Source organism: Pollicipes pollicipes, unplaced genomic scaffold (genome assembly GCF_011947565.3).
Source record: "Pollicipes pollicipes isolate AB1234 unplaced genomic scaffold, Ppol_2.1 Scaffold_6138;HRSCAF=7277_pilon_pilon_pilon, whole genome shotgun sequence".
Classification (NCBI taxonomy): Eukaryota; Metazoa; Arthropoda; class Thecostraca; order Pollicipedomorpha; family Pollicipedidae; genus Pollicipes; species Pollicipes pollicipes.
Window position 1 is genome coordinate 21,471,176 of NW_023596818.1, and position 21,210 is coordinate 21,492,385.

A 21,210-nucleotide genomic window follows, 5' to 3' on the forward strand; every position below is an offset into this window, starting at 1 on the left:
TTCTACATAAATCCAAGTTGGTAACATTTTTGAAAAAGCCGCCACTTTTTGAAGATGCATTTACATCCGCACCTACTATGCATTCCATCATATAAGGAATCAGTAGACACGCAGATAAGCCGCAGAGAGTCACATCTCGGCTGCGTGATCGCTTCAAGAAAAATATTACAAGAGCTGGAATGGCTGGAAGACTTATTTTGTGATCAAGATGAGATATTTCTACATTACCGCACACATTCCGCAACACTGTACATGTGGCCGTAATTCTTAGTGTCAACTCATGTCTCAAAAGACGGCACAGAAGGCTTCCTTCCGGACTAAAAGCTCAGACGACATGGTTTATGCATAGGTGTCCAACAGAAAAACACCAACTAACATTTCACCTTCGATTTAATGGTTGAAAACCAAGGTGTTTACCTTTTATATCAATGCTGCCAGAATTTGAGTTTGCTCAGGACTCGGTAATACCTCAAGCTAGCAATGTCTGTCGGATTGCCTTTATGCTCTAGTTGCGAGCAAAACCATATGATTTTAAGCTATCTGTATGTATTTTATCTGCGAACCAATTTAAAACTGGAATAGATCCAAAGGAAGCAGCTTTAATTTCAATAGTTGTCCAGCTAGATATGACTTAGATAAAAATAAAGCTTGTGTCATTTGGACAGAGAGACATTACCCACGCAAAAAAGAAATACATTTTGAATCTCAGACATTCAAACAAGATTTTATGCAGGAATACATAAACTCAACATTCATCAAATATGGTTGCCTACTTAGCAAATAAGTAACACACGACGGCAAAACGCAGAACTAAATAGGATTGAAATTATTGTAAGCATCCGCCGCATACTGGAAACGCTAGTTGGATCACGGTAGTATTTTCAACTGAGAAAATTGAGACTTAAGTTCTCGGGAAAAGGCCTACCCACGCAGGTTAGCGTATAAAACTATCAACAACTCTCCGAAGACCTACGCTGAATAATGTTTTGTAGACAGCGATAGACTGGCAAATAATTAAGATGTACCTTAATTCAAACCGCCAACTATAAACTCCGATGCGCTCAGGTGACTTGGATCTGTGCCTAACGCGATGACGCCAATACAGCCCATGATCATCAACTCAACCAGCGTTAATGAGAGCCCTCGCCGTGACAGCTCGCCTTTTGACCTCGCCTCGCCTCGCCTCGAATTCCTGCCCAGGTGTCTGGTGCACGCGGCCGTGACAGCTCGCCTTTTGACCTCGCCTCGCCTCGCCTCGAATTCCTGCCCAGGTGTCTGGTGCACGCGGCCGTGACAGCTCGCCTTTTGACCTCGCCTCGCCTCGCCTCGAATTCCTGCCCAGGTGTCTGGTGCACGCGGCCGTGACAGCTCGCCTTTTGACCTCGCCTCGCCTCGAATTCCTGCCCAGGTGTCTGGTGCACGCGGCCGTGACAGCTCGCCTTTTGACCTCGCCTCGCCTCGCCTCGAATTCCTGCCCAGGTGTCTGGTGCACGCGGCCGTGACAGCTCGCCTTTTGACCTCGCCTCGCCTCGCCTCGAATTCCTGCCCAGGTGTCTGGTGCACGCGGGCCGTGACAGCTCGCCTTTTGGCCTCGCCTCGCCTCGAATTCCTGCCCAGGTGTCTGGTGCACGCGGGCCGTGACAGCTCGCCTTTTGACCTCGCCTCGCCTCGCCTCGAATTCCTGCCCAGGTGTCTGGTGCACGCGGCCGTGACAGCTCGCCTTTTGACCTCGCCTCGCCTCGAATTCCTGCCCAGGTGTCTGGTGCACGCGGCCGTGACAGCTCGCCTTTTGACCTCGCCTCGCCTCGCCTCGAATTCCTGCTCAGGTGTCTGGTGCATGCGGCCGTGACAGCTGGCCTTTTGACCTCGCCTCGCCTCGAATTCCTGCTCAGGTGTCTGGTGCATGCGGCCGTGACAGCTCGCCTTTTGACGGGCCTCGAATTCCTGCCCAGGTGTCTGGTGCATGCGGCCGAGACGCCTAGCGATCAGTCATTAATGCTGAGGCATTACCGCCTGTCATCCCCAGATATTCCGCGGCGCCAAATAAATTTACAACAGCCAGCAATCATTTATCAACGATGACCTGACTCCAGATGTCAAACGTTGGTGATGGCTGAACCCACAATTCCCTGTGATTAGTCGCTGACTCCGGTGTGTATTGCGTTGCCTTTTTCCCGTGGGAACACAGAGGCGCCTCGACAGTGCAGACCCTGAACGGCAGCAGACCACACCAGCAAGCATCGAACCACGTCCGTCTCCCCCGTCTCGAGGCAGCCAGGTCCACCGGCGGGCCGACCGCCACCTTCTGACCCGCTGGCGTTCTGTTCCGCAGGTACTACGCGGCAGCGGCGGCCAACCCGTTCACGGCGGCGGCGGCGGTGCGGCTGGCGGCCGCGTCGCCGCCGATGAAGCGAGCGCGTGTGATCGTGCCGCCGCCGACGGCGCCCGTCGGCTCGCCGGCGAGCGGCGCCGGCCAGTCACCCTCCCCGGCGCCGGCGTCGGCGCCAGCACCGGCGGCGCGCAAGGTGCAGGGCACCTTCTGCCTCGACGACTTGAAGACGTACAGTGAGTTGCGGGCTGCTTCGCTCGGACGGAATGCGCTCCCTACTTATATCAGCGTACATAAGAGCACATGTTACCTACACAAGAGCACATGTTATGTGCACACGCCTGTATGTGTAAGAGACGCTCGTACCTTAAATAATTTGCAGATGTAGATACGCATGCAAACACACGTGTGTAGAATGTTAGCCGCAGGGTAGGGTGGCGAGGCTTTGGCCACTTCTAAAATATGCTAGAAGTATTGCGCGAAAAAGAAAGTCGCGCAAAAGAGAGGGTGTCGCCTGTTGTGTGCTTCGCTTTTCAGACGAATCACATACATAAAGACGAAAGGTGTACATTTGGGGAGAAGTGAACATGTCAAGGGGACAGAGGGCAACACATGGTATGAAACGTGAGGCATAACTAGGCCATTAGACATTGTGAATGAGTCAACGGTTCAGAGTAAAACATGAAGCTATTAACGGGGTTAAGTGAGCCGTCCCAGCTCAGTTCTTCCGGGCACGCACTTGACATAAATATGACCCATATACCTGCCCGCAAATATCGATATCATAGAGCTATCATATTTTAACACTTGTTTCGAACTGCCTGTACGAGTGTGGCATTGGGTTCATACTCATATGCTATGCGAAGTATGCTCTGTTTATCCCGAGCCCACCCTCCAAGCTGTGCCGCGCGGCTCACGGGTGGTTTGTATTATGCACAGAGATGAGCATGGCCACCCCGGGCATAGATCAATTCGCACACGTCAGTTGCCAACTGACCTTTTGTCACCCGCTCGGGGGCTCATATACATTGGCGCTGTAAAACGGGTCCAGTATCTTTCCCACAGGCTGACATATAGGCGGTCATTCTGGCCACATAAGGATGAGAAGGCTCGAAAGGCTTACAGTGTTTGCAGAAAGAAAGCCCTTAGTGCGTGGAAAAATTCACCAAACGCTCGACTCGTCGCCGGGCTACAATCGGAAGCATCTGGATAGCCTTGACTGCAGAGATCGAGGCTCGTAGAGGTCGAATCGCCCGCTTGAGGGAATACTCTCGTTTTTCGAGACCTCCCCACATATCCGGGTGATATTTCTGCAAGTAAACTCACGCGTCCGCTTTTGTCGGCAAGACGGCAGTTTCAAAACACAGGGCTGGCTGAGAGAATATTGCTGTCTTTCGCATGCTTTGCGATGCCCTGTCGCTTCAATACAGAGCAAACAGAATGAATCGCAACACTTCACTCGTCTACAGTCATGCAATGGTCGCAGTTGTAGTCAGTGCGCGACACATTTTTCGGTGTCGTTGTCGTCTGAAGCTACGGGTACGGCTGCAGGTGCGCTGATTCACCTGCTCTTCGCTTACCTCTCCTGAGTCTATCTGCCCGCCACTTGGTGTGGAAGCGCTGCGATAAATGTGATATCACCACCCCTTGTTTGGTCCCAGTTGTATGTGGACGTGACGTAAGCCAACCATGCATCACGCCAGTACTTTCATAGAATTACAGCTGCCTCGTTATGATTCAGTATACCACAGTATTGATCTACCACAGTATACCACAGTATTGATCAACCACAGTATACCACAGTATTGATCTACCACAGCATACCACAGTATTGATCTCCCACAGTATACCACAGTATTGATCTACATACCAATGGCTGACTGTCAAGTAACAGTTTAGGGATAAGTCAGCAGAAATAAATGTTGTTTAAAGTATGATATATAAACCAAAAAATGCAGTAAATCATCTCCTTAACACTTAAAGCAGCGCATCTAACTGAAATAACGTAATAAAAGAAATAAAAAAGAAAGGAAAAGGAAAGAAATACGATACTTATAGCTGTGTCTTTAAGACATCAAACAAAACCCCTCTCCATTTGTATTTTTGTGCACGCCGTCGTTGGTGACAGAAGCTCGTACATCAAAACAAACTTTGGTTACCGAGCATTGCGTCCTGCTTCCGTCCAGCTGACACAGTTTCAGTGTCCGATGGTGGGCTTACTTTGGGCACCGGCGACCCTCATTGCGATCCTGATTCACCAGCAGTCCCGAAGCTCTCCAGGGCTGCTCAGAGCTCTCCGGCCCTTCCCAGTGCCGGCCCGCATCAGCTGCCGGTGGTACGCCGTTATCGCGCCCGGACATGTTGATAAACTTGTCTGTGGTTTACCTATGTAACCACATACATTCAAGAGCGCATTGCCGATTGCGTTCAGTTGGTTACGTTCGGTGCCAGCGTGGCGGACAAATGGTCATCGGTGGGGCTGAATAGCGCATTGGGTTTGCCGTGTTTTGCACGCTATTCAAACTTTTCACACCGTGTTCATGTTTTCTTTCTCCACTGTCCAAATGTCCCATGTTCAGAAAGGGGCCAATTTCGACACACTATGCTGTCCGTGTATATAACCATGCATGAATTCTGACATGTACATTCTATGCACACGACTTCCTATTGCACCGCGGCGGGAGAACTCGATGAGTCGACATCAAATGTTAATACACATAATGCTGGAAGCTAACTCTGAAGAAGTTAGCTGCGTTAAAAGACACATTAATACCGACTGTTTTGCAGCGTTATTAAATGTGCGACAAATTGCTCTTTTAATCTGCTCTTTCCCTCCCATGCGATAGCGCAAACAAATTTATTTTACCTTCACTGGGGTGAGGTCAGTTGCTACCCCATCAGCGTCCCGCGAGTCGAGACGTGCCGTCCGTTTTCCGGTCGCTTAGAGGACGGAACACAGCGGCCGTTCTCTGCCTCTAAACCCGCCGCCACGTAACGGCCCGGTCGAGCACGGCTTAATTTCGGACGGCCTTCTTTATTTGGCGGCTTTCCGTTTGGCCGGCTAAGCCGACCGCGGCCTGATTGCAGACGTACGGGCGACGTTGATGGGTGCCGGTGTCCGGGCGCGGGCGTAAAGTGTCCGCCCCGACCTCGGCTGTCGCGCGACCGGCGCGGCCGGCGGCCGCCTGAGTTACGGCCGGCCGCTGGCGGCGCGCGCCCCGCCCCCGAGCAGCGCGCCGCCGCCGCCAACGCCACCGGCCCGGCCCGGCACGAGCGGCCGGGGCCTGTTTGGTCGGTAGGAGACGCAGGAGAGTGTGTTCTTTGGGTCTCCGGCGCAGACGGCGTGCGTTGAGGACTGTGGTTCCTGTCTGATCGTCGTTTGCCGCCTTTATTGAATATGGTACCATGTTCGCTATTTGTCAGCAGTGTAGGCTGAAGACAGGCAAATGACGTCTGCATGCCACCACAACATGGCGCAGAAAATGATTAGCCCCAGGTAGAGAAGGGTATTTCTGAACATGGTTCTGGTCTTTCAGAATGTGTTGGGCCATCCATGCTTGTTTTTAAACGGTCCCTATATTTCCCGTGTCAGAATTCAGAATTGCTGGAAACTTGAGGGGCACGTGTCCCTCCAGGAAGGGTGGGGTTGAGGAAGGTTCGCCCTTTGACCAGGGGATGTCCAATGCATTTGCCACTCATCGATTCATCAGTAAACCCGATTCAGGAAAATGGCACTCCCACCGCCGACTGCTTAAGCCACATCGTGTACACGAGTGTAGTGCGGAACAGTCTACGGTGTAGTAAATCAGGAACACTAGAGCAGGCTGCTGTTAGACCAGTGCTGTGGCTGTTGGCAGCACTCAAGACAGGAGAGATCACGGAAAAATTAGCGGTACGTGGAGAGCAAAAGCCCAAGACAAATGTAAAAGAATCAATAAACGAGCTATAATGTACTGTTCTGCCACACACTTATCATTCATAGACGTTTCCTAACCGCACCAAGCACCAGCATATAGCCGTTTCTAGTGAATCAATCTAGACGTGCTGGATATTTTCCGTTTTCGCGCCCCGCTGGAGCAAGAGCAAAGCTCGCCACAGCCTGTCGCCAAAAACGGCTGGGCCGCGGCTGTCGCGGCAGCAATCAGAGTCGAGCGGCAGCCGCGGCTCTTGGGCCGGCCTTTTTACCCCTGCGGCCAAATGTCACGCCAAGGCAGCCACCAGTTTTGGCCGAGGAAATTGTCAATATTGGGAGAGTGGCAGACTTTTTAGGGGCCTGGCGGGAATGTGGAGAAAAGGGCGCCAAGGCACAGTCGACAAAATGGTGTCACAGCGGGGTATACCATGTCGCGCCATTGTATGGTAGTGAGCAATGCTCTATAAACCTATTGCTGACAGGCACTTAACTTCCGTTTCACGACTACTAAGGTTTCCGCTTCATGCATGACTGGCACTAAAATCAGGGATTCTGCGGCATTGTGTTCCGGGAACAGTTACCGGTGTAGAAATCCCTGATCTCTTTTTTGTGATGGCCTTGCTACAGTGTGTTTTTTTGGTTTAATATCATGGACCACTTTTGCTGAAAGGACGCTAAACGCCCCCACACGTCTGCCTCACGTCAAAAACTGCCATCCTCCCGGCATCATTCAAGTAATAGTCCCCGCTGCTCTCAGGCAAAGTTATTTCGATTGCATTGCACTTGGTTATGCACTTGAATGCATTTATCCATTATTCGCTTATGCAATGCAAAAGCCAAAACGCCTTTTATCCACCGAAATACGCTTGACCTTTTATTATTCACTCGCATGCACGTATAGCCCTGTATTACCGCTTTACTCGCTTCCTTCCCAACTGATTTCGTTCCAGATTAAGATAGCGGCATTCAGACCCCTGTAGCCTGGTTACAGATTTTGCCCTCAGATTAATCAGTTTTAAGAAGACTGGCACCGCGAAATATGTTTTCAACGTCACGATTTTTGGAACAAGAAAAAGGTTAAGAGCCTTTGAAACAGCGTTTCACGTTCAACCAATGCATAGCGATGAAAATATTATCAGTTATGCAATTGGGGCTTTGGCACACTGCACCCTGGGGCATTGGTATGAATACTGTTCTGCGGTGCAGGCATCACCGCAGACTACGACGGGGTTCCGGTGGCCTGTGTTTAGGCGCAATCTTTGCAGAAATCTTATTTGGAAATGAGAAAAAATGCGGGTTAGAACAAGGTTGCCTTGAATCGGTAGACGTCAAGCCCTAATATGCATTCTACTTTCCAGTGAGTTTCTTTCGGGCGAGTTTCCTTAACCTTAGCGGTCATGCCTTAGCTCAAGACTTTCTGGTCTAAATATATTGTTTTAAAAAATCAAGGGAAACAAATTTCAAATCATTTCACCCTTTCAAGCAAAAATGTGTTCCAGTCAAACACACCCAGTGATTTTGCGAGAGCTTTGACCTTGGTTTTCAGATGTATGCCCAAACTATTGGCTGCGCGTCCATTAGTTTCACATTGCGTGACACAGCCCGGCAATTAATCGAACCGCCGCACTTGCAGGGTGTTGTTAACAAGAAAATGCTCTCTGTTTGATACCTGTTCAGACCGACCACAGTAACGTCCTTAGCTGCCATCCGCCTGAGGTGGACCTTCGACGCTGAGCTGACGTGCTGCCAGGTAACCTGACCGACCGATCTGCTGTGTAACGGTAGCCGGGTCTTACAAAGGCTCACCCCACGTCCCGCTGTATGTCAGCATGCCACCCAGGCCGGCAGCGGCGGGCGCCCTTGGTCTGCCAGCTCTTCGCCTGTCGGTGGCGCGTAGGGATTTTCGTATCGCGCGGCCCCATCCTGGAGCTGCCTGCCGCCGATCATCACCGCCCCTCGCACCCGCAATGACGGCTCAGTTGTAAAATTGCTTGCTTGCAGTTGTGTACCATGCCATGATAGTTCAAATTTGTCATTGATTATATTTTGACGAAGTTATGTAAATGACTTGTTGGCTGATAACGCACGAATGTGGTCACGTTGTCGTCATGTTTTGATATTGCATTCATTCTACCATTTTAATTTACCGAATCAAACAATAGGCCCCCTGTTGGATTTCTTCGTGAATGCAATGAAAATGAGCCAACATGAACCCTAATGCTCCAGCCAATAGCAAAGCTCTCACACATAAAAGTTGTTGATGACGACCCGGTGAGTAACTTTGAATGATGCAGTTCATTGTCAGCAGAGCCCATGTTGACTGTGCTTGCCTCACGCTGTGCCGTCCAGCACACCAGCACACCTGAACTGCACTCCAGCGAGACGACGTTATTCTGATCTCGTCCGATCGCTGTTGCAACTGGGAACACCAACCCATTGTGATAAGTAAATATCTACTAATGCGGGTGGACCTGGCTGGTCCAGCCTCCCCCGTCCGTTACACTCGATCACATGTCACCGCTCTCCAAGCTCTTCTATTCTGTCCGATGTTACCTGTTACCTTGCGGTTCTCTGAGATTATCGTCCCATCCGATAAAAATAATAAAAACACAAATCTAGATAACATTAACACAATTGCACCTGTAATGCTACGTGTGCCCGCTGCACATTGCTAGTCGAGGTACTTTCTGTAGATGATCATTGCCAGTTGCTTTCATACTACGATATCATCAGCTAGTAATCTATTGTGCTTTAAACACAAGAAAGTCGAAGATATCGGCCTGCGGAGGCATCGGCCTTCACGGCCATGACAATTTTTGACGTCAGCGCAGCGGCGCGGCGTAAAAGAAGCGACAAAAACATCCTCACAAGGTGCTCCGAAATTCTAGCACTTCTGCTCAAAAACGCTTTCTGTCCTTTGTATGCACCATAACGGAGATAACAGGCGTCCGACGTAGACACTATACCTGGTCGTTGCTACGTGTGCGCCTGACAGCCCCCTTTAGAATTAATAAGTCACGTCAGCATGATGGCACAGGCCTGTGCACACTGACAAAGTCCTCAACTTTCCCGTTCATTCGCTGACGAATAGTTTCAACTTCCACGGGCGAGTCCAAGGGATCAGAGTCGATACATTTAGCACGCAATGGTCACTATTCAGAAGCGCTGGACATCGTGTGTGCTCAGGACAGACGAGCCTGGACAAACGACAGAATAATTGTTCGGACTATCGTTCTCGTCTGGCATGTTAGTATGCACGCAATGGCAGCCGGTTAACTCTTCAGCCGTCGGCAGGTGTTACTGAGTCTTGAGGACACGTAACGACAGCCGAAGAGTTAACCGGCCGAAACGCTGCACGCATACTAAGACGAGGACGATAGCGCGAAGAATTATTCCATCCACAATACTGATACCTCGTCTCGATCTTTCCGTAAAACTAGACTGCACTAGCCGGTCCAGCAAGCGTCGTCATCTTACACATTTTGTCGGGGCATCATGCCTGGTGGGTAGATAAGGTTGGGATGAATTTATTTTGGCTTCCATAAATTGTTCGAAGGAGGCCCCACACCTTGGCCTCCCAGGTCGCACTATTCACTGGCTGACTAAAGGTCGTTCAGGGTGCACCTAGGTCTACCTGCCCACCTACTCACCTACATATTGGTCGGTGCTCATACATATACGGTTCTAACCAACACGACTGACAAATGGATATAATGCCTTTGATCCATTAACATTCCTTGGTACAGCTTATCACGTGTTTATCGAAGTGGGATACCCTCGCCGTCTTACTGGACCGCGGGCGCGACTTCCAGCAGGGACGTCTACGGCGCTCAAAGGGAGGGCTACGGTGAAATTGCCCTACCCCTTCGTTACGCCACTGCCTGCTGCCAAGGGCGCCCACGTGGGCGCTACAACCAAATGGCTCTCCCCTAAATACACCCACGACCGCTGTAAGCTGTCGTCGGCGCGGACGTGTGTCGTGCCGAACCTCAGTAAGCCGGCCCGCGCCGAGCGTCAGTGAGCCGGCCTGTCCTGGTCCTGGTCCTGGTCCCGGTCCTGTTACCGGACTGACAGGCGACAGAAAGCACACGAGTGATCATGGGGCAGGCGACGGCCGGCGACCGTCCGATGCTGAGTCCTGACAATGGCGGGGAACGCTGCAGCGACGGCAGCCGTTAGTACATGGACCGCGAAGGCGGCGCGCCGATCGGAAGTGTCGGGACATTGACCGGGAGTGTCGCACCACTGGTTTTAAGCGCCGGCTGGGATTGTTGAGACACTGCTCGGGCACTGGACACTGTTGGGGCGAGAGATTAGCGTTGTAACGGTCTCCGCTAGTGTCATGACACTCACAACACTGGCAGAGACGGTTACGACACTGGAGTGATGGTGTCACTACATTGTCAGCAGTGTCACACCAGTGGCGGGAACTGTTACACGTCACTGGTACCGTGACATCACACCAGTGGTGGGTGCTGTTACGCGTCACTGATACGGTGACGTCGTACCACTGGTGGGGCTGTTACACGTCACTGGTGCGTTGACGTCACACCTGTGGTGGTGATCGTTATGCGTCACTGGTGCAGTGACGTCACAACGGCGCCAGAACCGTTAGCACGCCGGCCGGGCCCGTCACAACACTGGGGAGATGCTGTCACAACACTGGCGGCAATCGTCACAATACTGGTGGCGGGTCGTCATGATGATGTAGTGACATCGTGGTGTTAGAAGCGGCGGAACGCCAAGTTGTAAATGAAGTAGCCTCGGACCGCGTGACGGCGGTTTAAGTTCGAACGCTTCGCAGAGATGACATTGAGCCAACGAATGAAATGATCAACACGAGTTACGCATAAGCCCTGCTTGAGCTGAGGTATAGAGCGTTGTTTTCCATTCGCTGATATGACTGTTGTCTTATCGATGTGCGAAATATGAATAAGCGAGAAATATTACCAAAATATTTTAACCGCCATGATTATACGAATTTCATCGTTTGAACGGGTAATATGGTGGCCCGCGGATGGTTCTGTATTGGCATCATTACTTTTGGCAATGTGGGCATTACCCTAGGTGTGAAGGCGTTGCAGTCACCTCAGTCTTGCAGCTTAGTCTTACCAAATGGCATGACTATGCTGGCAAATAACGTCATCGGTAAACGAGCGGGAAGCTTTGCCTTGGCAGCCTGCCGTCAGCATTTCACGACATGAATAATGCAGTTTCAATGCAAGAACAACGTTAGTGGCGGGACATTGGGTGCAAATTAAATACCACGGCTGATATCGACCGAAGCGCGCTAAAATGTCACGACCCGGCCGTCACAGTCCGCACGGGTCAGAGGGCACGACTGGGCGGCGCCATCACGCCGTTGTCCAGCCTCCCGCCGGCGCGCGGTCGTGGTCGTGCTAATTCAATCCTCCCACTTCGGCAGGTAGTCCAGACATTCTGATCTGCGGCAACTGCAGGGAAATGTTCGGCGATGTCATGGACATGCTGGACCACAAGCGCTGCTGCTGCAAACTCCGTTTCGCCTGCAAATGCGGCGAGCATACGTCTACTAACAGTACGTGTGCCTTACTTTGTTTTGTTATACGTCCATGGAATCGTTCGCTATGCACTGGCATTAAGGGTACGTCATGTTAGGCTGACTCGCGTTAAGGACACGTTATGTTAAGCCAAGTGTGCAGCTCGAGCCACTTGGAGTAATGATGCGCATCAAACGTGGAGAATATTCAAGCCGTTCTGAAGCGGCCCGGGTAGTAATGGCTATAGCTAAATTGGTTATGCAGATGTGCGGGAAATGGCACTTGTTCCTGGGTTCATGAGGTTATAAAACAGCGGTGCTAGTATCCCCAGGGTACATTTTTGACGCTGTTGAACGCATGTTTACATGAGTTTGAAGCAAAACGGGACGTTATGGGTAGAAGCTAAAGTGTGAGCAACTAGCAAAAGGCGTTAGTTGCCATGACGTAAGACTATGACAACCGTTCATGTCTCCCAATTATCAGCGGTAATATGTGTTTCCTTGGGAATGTTTTCACTAATACGACGGCTTCAGTTTCTATGGATGAGACAGAATGTGTATACGGCCTAGCTCAAAACCCTAGCAAGGGTTTTTTTCATTAAAAATGCCAGAAGACGTCGGCAAAGTAGGCAAAAGCGACCATCTAAAATAAGCCACCCAGAGCAAACAAACATGCTAACCTCATTAGTTTCATCTGATTAGCTTCCCAAACAGCGGTTTGCTTTCAGCACAAGCTCTGTCGAGTGCCTGATAAACGTCAGGGCATGCTTTCGCGGTAATGGACCGAAGCGTCACGCTGAAAGAGCAGCGCGAATAGCGTCCTACATCATCACCGTCCGTAATGGCGCTGTAACCGCGGACATTTCGCCGCTCCGGCTCGTCCCTGGGAGAAATCGCGGCTAGTAATTTCCCGTGCGGGGGCCGTTACCGGCACTGGACCGTTGGCGGCGGCTGGCCGGCCGGCGTCGACCGGCCGTGCGGCGGGTCCTGCCCTCTGAGGCCAGTCGGCTCGTTATCGGCGGCGGCGGACGGCGGCCTGGGCTGAGAACAGCGGCTCCCGGGACCCGTCCACCTGACGCCGCTCCGTCGTCATTTGTAACGGAGCGGCCCGAGTAAGCTGCCGCTGAGCCCAGCGCCGTCCGCTCGCCGACGTCGACGCGTCGGTGCCGACGAGGGCTCATCGGCGCCGTGTCGCGGTGATCAGTCACGCTCCCGCCGCGGTCGACCACAGCCGGTGCCGAGGCGCCACCATCTCCGGCGGCGTCGACCAGGGCCCGTTCAGAGCCGCGACCACCGCCACTGCTGGCCCGAAGTCGTGACGCGCCGCCTCCGATGCGCGGCGGCGCTAAGTCGCGCGCCGTCGCGCCGGACATGCCGCCGCTGCGCCGGAAATGATCTCCCGGCGCGCGCGGCCTATCTGCAGGCATTCATCATGGCCGAGCGTCCGCGGGCAATGTTCGGCCGCTGCTGGGCAATTAGCCGGTCGAAGCGACGCGTCGTGATAAAGTATGGAAGCAGCGGCGAAACGCCGGCCGACAGCGCTCAATTTGCCTGCGGTGCGCCGCGGTCTGTGCAGTGCGCGGCGCTGCTGGCTCGCGCCGCCGTCGACCCAGCCGCCCGCCGCCGGGCTTTGTTGCGATGCTCGACGAACGTCAAACACGCGGCATTGTGATGCAAATGGATCGCCTGTCGATTAGGGGAGGGCGGAAATCTTAAGCGGGATAGTACGGCCTTGTGCCGGGACCGCGGCCGCTGCCGCCGCCGGCTGCGCTGGCGGGTTGGGCGGCCGGCAGCCGTCGGCGAGGTTGCGCACAGAACGAACGTGTGCACTGTCAATACCGTAAGCTGTCTGATTCGCATGGCAGATCTGCGCTACCTTACGTGCATGGGTTAGAACATCCAACACTTTTCCCTGTGCGAAAGACTTGTCATGGCAGCTATGTTGTTCACGAGGGAGTCAAGATCGAGATGGTCTTCTGAGAAGAACCAGTTAAGTCGAATTCTGGGAACGTGGGACGGGCGATGTGTCCACGCTCTGCTGCACTCGACGCGCCAGGGCCGAGCCTGGGCGAGCGTGGTCGGGTAATGTGTCACATACGCACACGGCCGGGCGGGCCACGTTAAAGCGCGATCCGCCGCGCGAAGCTGTTAACATTCGCTGATCGTTTCAGGCTCGAGCCGGACGTCCACCTCGCTGCTCTGCGCCCTCTGCAAGGAGGGCTTCAGCAGCGCCTGGGACCTGATGGTGCATTTCCAGACGGCCCATACGGTTAACATCTACCGGCTGGGCTCGCCGCCTAAAGATGCGGTGAGACCGGGCTCCAGGCCGGTGGGGGTGAGGCCGGGCTCCAGGCCGGTGGGGGTGAGGTCGGGCTCCAGGCCGGTGGGGGTGAGGCTGGGCAATGCGACAGAGCGGCCGGTGGTGAGGCCGGGCTCCAGGCCGGTGGGGGTGAGGCTGGGCAAGGCGACAGAGCGGCCGGTGGTGAGGCCGGGCTCCAGGTCGGCAGGGTCGAGGCTGGGCAAGGAGACAGAGCGGCCGGTGGTGAGGCCGGGCCCCTGGCCGGCGGGGTTGAGCCTGGGCTGGGCGACAGAGCGGCCGGCGGTGAGGCCGGGCTCCAGGCCGGCGTACTGGGGCTGGGCTGGGCGACAGAGCGGCCGGTGGTGAGGCCGGGCCCCTGGCCGGCGGGGTTGAGCCTGGGCTGGGCGACAGAGCGGCCGGCGGTGAGGCCGGGCTCATAAGCCACTTTGTTGAAATGGTTCAAAGTAAGATGATAACGGCATACCAAACTTTCCTTTATGCATTGTCACCCTGGTAAGAAACATTTCACACTGAAAGGCATACAAGACCTGGTTCGTTCGAGTACCCACAATCTTACACCAGTAACCACATTGAACTCATCAAACTATTTCACAACCCAGTTTTAGCATCTTGTTTATTTAAAAACGTTTCATGCATAGAGTGCTATCTGAAAAACGATGGTCACATTATTCTGCATACGATTTGACACATAGCGTTGCACATCAGAGCAGGGTGCTAAAGACCGCACACAAGCTTTGCCGGAACCAAAAAGTGGAGGATCGTGCCAAGATGGACGAGCTCGAGCCTCCTCAACTCGCGCCCCCCCCCCCCCCCCCCCTCTCCTCCCCTTCTACTGAACTTGATGGGGAGCTCTCTCGACATTTTACTTCATGGTCATTAGAAATGGACGAGCAGTAGTGACAAAAACGTGGCATGAAACTACTTCCCGGTTCTTCTCTAAATCGCTAAATTTAGCCAAGGTAGCATTTTCAAAAACAACGTCTTTCGGGAAATAGTATTCAAGGCTGATGTACCCGGGGTGGCACCCCGTCTCTCCCTTGTTGATGTCATGAAAGCACACCGATGACGAGAGTTTTGTCGGGGCTATGTTTCCTATAGTTTTCTGGTCTCTTCATGGGAGCCCATTTTTCCACTTGGTCGCTTACGCGCTCCGGCCAACGGCAGCCATTGTGGGCGGAGAGCGCTGGCTGCGCTGGACAATGGCTATTGACCCCAGCTACCAGGTGACGTCAACCAGGGTTGACCAGAGTCCTGCCCGGCCATGACTGTTGACCTCATTCACTAGGTGACATCCGCCAGGCTCCATCAGTCCTGCCTGGCCGTGGCTGTTAACCCCAGTCACCAGGCGAAGTCCGCCAGGCTCGGTCAAAGTTCTGTCCAGCCGCTTTGTGCGTACAAACTTTCGTCGTCATTGGGACTTTACAACGCACTGAGCTGCTGAGACTATGTGACGTCGCCTGCCTCTCACACTGGCAGGAACGGCTGGTGCCGTGGGGAATCAAGACCCGTACTTCTGGTTTCCCAGACGTGTGGTGGTTAACGCAGAAGCGCTAACCACTACCCTTTTGACACCTTGCACCCCATCTGCATGCAAACTTTTAGCTCGGAACGCAGACTGATAGTTGAGCTAGCTCTGTCAAGATCGTACACAGCCACTCTTTCGCCCTCTTTTACCGATGCGCCTGCAGTACGCGGACTGTCTGGTTAACGAGATCTGGCCCCTGCCACTGGTCTGCCTTCTCAAGCGGCAGTGACCTGTTTATGTTCGACGTATGTCTGGTGTGTACTATGGTGGGCTCTCAGCTCCAGTTGAGCCGTGTGGTGGGGAACGGCCTGGTCTGGTAGCTGACCGCCAGCTGGGCGAGGGCAATGCGAGCGGGACATTTGAACAACGAGGCCATTTGGCAAAGGCCGGGAATCGTTGGTAGCTGAACGCAGTGCTGTATGTATGACCTTCCCTCCCTCCACGGCTTCGTAAACAATAGACTGGTGTGCCAAAGCTATCTTCAGGAAAAGTTGCAGCCATCATGACCGAGCGTTCTGCAAACTATGACGGAACAACGGTGCAGACCATTCTCCTTCAAACTAGTTTATCTCGGTACAAACAAAAATACACAAGTTTGCCAGATTGCCGGGTGCGATAAATCCAACGTCAGTTTGTCGCGCAAGTTCGGGCTCCTCCGATGGCGGATCAATAGTACAGGGCGCGGGGGCGCGGCCAAGATGTGCCACCGAGGCTGCCTGGATTAGCACCGGGGAAGGACAGAGCTTCTCAGGGCCAACTCGCAGCCCCGTTCACAATAGTGCTACACTGCGCATAGACTACAGACCCTATAAACGCTAACAGGTATGGTACCTAACGTACGAATGGACTAGCAAATGCTGGTTTGCCCTGCCGCTGAAGATGGTGGCCTCAGCTTCGTTTAGTGCATATCCACTCGGATACCCTTGGTCTTGTTATTACATTTCGGCGATTGGGTGCGATTTGGCACTGCGCAGGGTGATCAGTGACATTTAAAGCCTAACATCATTCCTGATCACCAGATTGCGAAATCATATCCAGAACTGTCGTGGTGAAGAACTGCGCTCGATCATGAAGGGAGGGAATGGCTAGAGCCCGTTTAGTCCCCCCCCCCCCCCCCTCCCACCATTAGGTGCACTTTTGACAGCACGTACCGGAAGCAGAGGCGCCTGGCAGTAAAACGTCTAGCAACACTTAACAAGCGCCCTTCGTTCAATTGCCTGACAGGCTAGTCACCCTGCAGTTCTCATTTTTGGTTCGGCTCTGCCGTTGTTGGAGATCGTGATGCCCCACAAGAGTTTGTCTCGTTTGGGAGAGTCAATGAAACTCTGCGCTTTGGACAATTTCTGCTGCGTCTCAACGAGAATCAGCCATCTTTTTGTCTGCCGGTCTAATATTTTGATATTCGATATGCTTTTTACTTACGGGGAACTTTGTTCTCACGTCAGCGTGTTGTCCCATCTGTAATCCCATTGACCTCCGGCGGGCTACGAGCTGCGCACCACGAGGACTGGATCAGTGCAGTCCGGTCATCTGCCGTGTCCCTCGTGAGGTTCAGGGCAGGGAAGGGCTTTGCACCCATTGAGGTGACGTGGGCCAAGAGCTCCAACCACAGGCAGCAGCAAACAGACCGGAGAGACCGGAGTCTACCTTCACGCGGAAATTCCTGCCGGTGGTGCATGAGTTGAATGCGGTTCTGGGTATGCTGGAGCGAATTGCGTGTGTTATCACGGCTCTGGGGCGTGTGTTTGTTGCTCTCGACATTCCTGTGGGGATGAAGCATCCGGAGCATTTGAAGTCGTGAAAGCAAATGGATATCTGTTTTGAGTGGTGAGGACCACCTTTGCATGATGGAGTGCAAAACTCGACGGCATACTGCACTTACGATCTTGTGATTTGAAATGTTGTCAGATTAGATGGATCTGTATGTCAGTCCCATTCAAGCGCCGTTCCCATCCCCAGACATTCCAAGCAAGGCATCCGGAATTTTCATGCAAGAGTAACTGCCACTGGTTCCTGAATCCTGCACCGCTTGAAATTGATGTGTTCCCGGAAGGAGGCCGGCCTGACAGGATAAATCCAATGAACGTCGCACATTGCGCGCTTGTGAAAACACAACTGGCTTGAAAAGTGAACACCGATGAGCGTTCGCATAAAAAGCGGCAACAAAAACTGACGCAAACACTGAACGCAGCCAATGCCACATTGGAAACATGCCAGCCTCCTTACATTGTTTTTGCTCCCGCAAATGCTCCCCATTCAGCCACACGGACTTCAGCTGTGACAAATCGGTTCGCCCACCTCAGCACGTGTTGAACGAGACGTGGCGCAGACACGGCCGTCACCAGCCGCAACCACCGACGCAGACACGGCCGTCACTAGCCACAATCACCGACGCAGACAGGGCCGTCACCAGCCACAAATGCACACGCAGACGCGGCCGTCACCAGCCACAAGCTCCGACGCAGACACGACCGTCACCAGCCACAAGTGCACACGCAGACACGGCCGTCACCAGCCGCAAGCTCCGACGCAGACACGGCCGTTACCAGCGACGAGCGCATGCGCAGACACGGCCGTCACCAGCCACAAGCGCAGGCGCATATCGCAGCTTTTTGGCGGATCCTTTGCGCCGAGCTGCCGTCAAAGGGCCTGGCTCCTGACATGAAGAAGACGCATTTACCGCTGCCTGCCTTGGCGGCCCATTTCAGTGACTTATGGCGGCGGCCGGCCTGCAGCACACGTGGCCCGGCCCGCGTGCCCGCCCCGCCCTTGCTCCATCCGTCGCCGCTTCATAAGCAAGGTGCGCGACTGCCGTCGGCCCTTCGCCGCTCCTCGTGATTAATCACGTGACGTCAGGCGGCGCGGCGCAAAGCCAAGCCCACCAACGGTAACAATAGGCCCGGTGCTTTGATCAAGTGGCATGGGTGCCATTGATCTTGAGACCCTGTCGCGATCCGGACAAAATTAAACGGCACCAGGGACCGCTTGCGCACGGGGGTGAGAAGGTGCTGTTGGCCGAGGCGAGTGCCAGCATGTCAGACGAGGACAGATCGAAGAGCAGGGGCCCAGGAGTTCAACCAAAGCCGCTGCTCAACTCCCCAAACATGCCCTGGTTCGTACTCAAATGCTTTATTCAGCCATTCCTGTTTGTTATATTTGGGTTTTTCTCGGCAACCAAGTGGTTAATTTCCACATCCAAGCTTACAGCCATCTTTCGGCTAGCCTTTAGCACCGTGAGGCGGACGAGTAACTTCCCGTAGCTTCTAAGCTCTCAAAACTATTTTTGCTCGTGCGCCGTGAAGCGGCATGACATTGCAGCTCCTCGGTCGATGAGCCTATATGACCTGACCCACCATGTTGAATGGGATAGAGTATCTCACAGGCAAGCGCCATGTCGGTTGGAACTATGCATCCCTGTCCATGTCGTTTTAGTCAAAGTTGGGTGGCGCGCCTCCAAATCCAGGAACCTAAGCACGCCAGCTCATCTGGCTCGCTAGGAAACAGTTCACGCGATCAATTCTAGGAGCTTGACGCAGCTTGTGCTAGCTTTTTGTTTTCTACAGCTCAGAAAGGAATAACCAGCACGCCACGTAAAAGCACGTGGCGACCCGACGCGCGTGAAGCCTGACCCCAAAACTTGGTTGTGATTTAAACTATACTTAACTAAATTGGTTGTGTTAGGTAGAGGAATGGGAACATAGATTTGTGTACATGATTGAACGTATCGGATTTTAGCTTGTTCTGAGCATCTCTCTGAGTGACACAGATAAGTGGAACCCAGCGCACTTCGTACTGTGCAAACCGGAGAAGGAAGTGACTGTGGCATTCAGTTGTTGTATTAATATCGTGGTAAGAACCCACACAGCGTCAGAAATGTATAGTTTGCGTCCCTTGCGTGAATTATACGCTTACACGCACTAGTTATCTCCTAAACTTCGCCCATATGGGTCCATTCCGTCCCCAAGCGTCCTGCTGGCGCCTGCCGCTGGGCATCCGTCGACTCGAAGCCATGACCCGAGGCTCGGTGGCCGCCCACAGCTGCGTCTGACGTCACCGACTGCGTCTGACGTCACCGGTCCGGCCGATAGCCGCCGCCACGGCGGGCGGTCGCCTGACGACCGCGGCACAAGCCATCGGTTAGCGGCGCGGCGTGACATGAGAGTGCCGCGCCCTGCCCCCCCCCCCCTGAGGGGACTCCTCAGCACCGGCCGGCGGGCTCCTCTTGAAAATTTAGGAGACGGCTGCGGTCGTGGGCGCCATTCGTTTACCGGGTATAGGTTAGTGGTGTCATATAGTAGGTTAGTGATGTCATATTGTAAACGATTTCAAATTTTTGTCCAAGCCCATGACGACTTGCAAGTTGCCATTGTATCCAACAGCGGCCGATTTGGCTCTAAGCCAAAAATACGACTGGTCGGTTTGGAAATTGCTTGATAGATCGTACGCATGTTATATCCGCTGTCTGTTAATTGCATTCATTAATTTAGGAATGCACTTCAAGGATGTGTTCGAAATATACAAATGCGCTGGTCAACATTCCAAAAATGGCGGTCAATAACGCACTTTAAATATTTTAAGGCTGATTCTCACCCCGTAAACCAAGCCACAAGGCAAAGCCACGGGTTGCTGGTTAAGCAGCCGTTGTCTTATCTCTCCCGAATAGCTGGGCTTGCGAGTATATTTCAGCAATGAGTGGGAGTTTTTCAAATCAAATGTGTGTGTCGTGCTTTTGAAAAAAACAGAATTTACGTTATACCAGAGTTAGGAGTACTAGAACCTGAGTTCCCACCAACCAAACGTTGGGTCATACGAGCTGTAGTCTTAGGATACCTTGGTGATCAAATAGAGAAGATATTTATGATGTGGTAGCAGCAAAGCTCACGCATCTTCACAAAATGGAGTGGCAAATTATTCCTGGGTAGCTCAAAAAAGCTCGGAGATGTAAACTGCTTCTGCAAAGCATGTTTAAGTCACAAAGAAACATGGCTTTTCAAGGCCAACTTTTTCACCCAACAAAATAAAAGGATATGGAACAAACAGGCAGACAGATAACAAAATGGGTTTGATCCATTTTGCTAGATTAAGTATGACTTGAAAACGGGCAGATGAAACGGTTTTACTCACACGGGGCTTCTTATAGTTTTACGGAAGGGTTAGGACAAGGTTTAAGTAACACGTATGGAATAATTGTTCAGACTATCGTCTTCATTTGGTGTGTTAGTACATTCACGCTTAGTATGTGCGTTTGTTCTTGGATTACATGCATTAGTGTGTATTGTAGACCACTTGCATCAGTATGTGAGCTTGTTAGCGTATTAGTGCGTGTATTAGCTCATTAGTTCATATTCTCAGTATGTGTGGAAGATATCCCAACTCACAATGCGGTCACCGCTTTTGTCCCCGGACAGTCCAGTGCTGGCGGCGGCCCGGCGGGGGCCCGGCCCGGCCTGGTGGCGGTGGCCCGGCCCGCCCGGCAGGACGCGACCGGCCCCGGCACCCCGCCTATCTGTAGGCCGCGCCGTGTCGGCCGCTGCCGGCGCCGCCGGCCCGGCCGGTCAGACCGCTGTCGACGCCGTCTCGAGCGCGGTATTTTGGGCAGCGTGGC

The 21,210-nt window shown here is 53.1% G+C and overlaps 1 protein-coding gene across 1 annotated transcript in view; it reads left to right on the top strand.

Annotated features, from left to right (window-relative positions):
- Nucleotides 1–2,405: 2,405 nt before the first annotated feature.
- The window catches only part of LOC119105449 (uncharacterized), a 34,391-nt gene continuing 15,586 nt past the window's right edge, over nucleotides 2,406–21,210 (top strand). Inside the window, exons 1-3 of the mRNA XM_037228913.1 lie at nucleotides 2,406–2,565; nucleotides 11,668–11,799; nucleotides 13,932–14,068. Coding sequence (XP_037084808.1) covers nucleotides 2,406–2,565; nucleotides 11,668–11,799; nucleotides 13,932–14,068 — 429 coding nt within the window. The remainder of the gene's footprint in view (nucleotides 2,566–11,667; nucleotides 11,800–13,931; nucleotides 14,069–21,210) is intronic.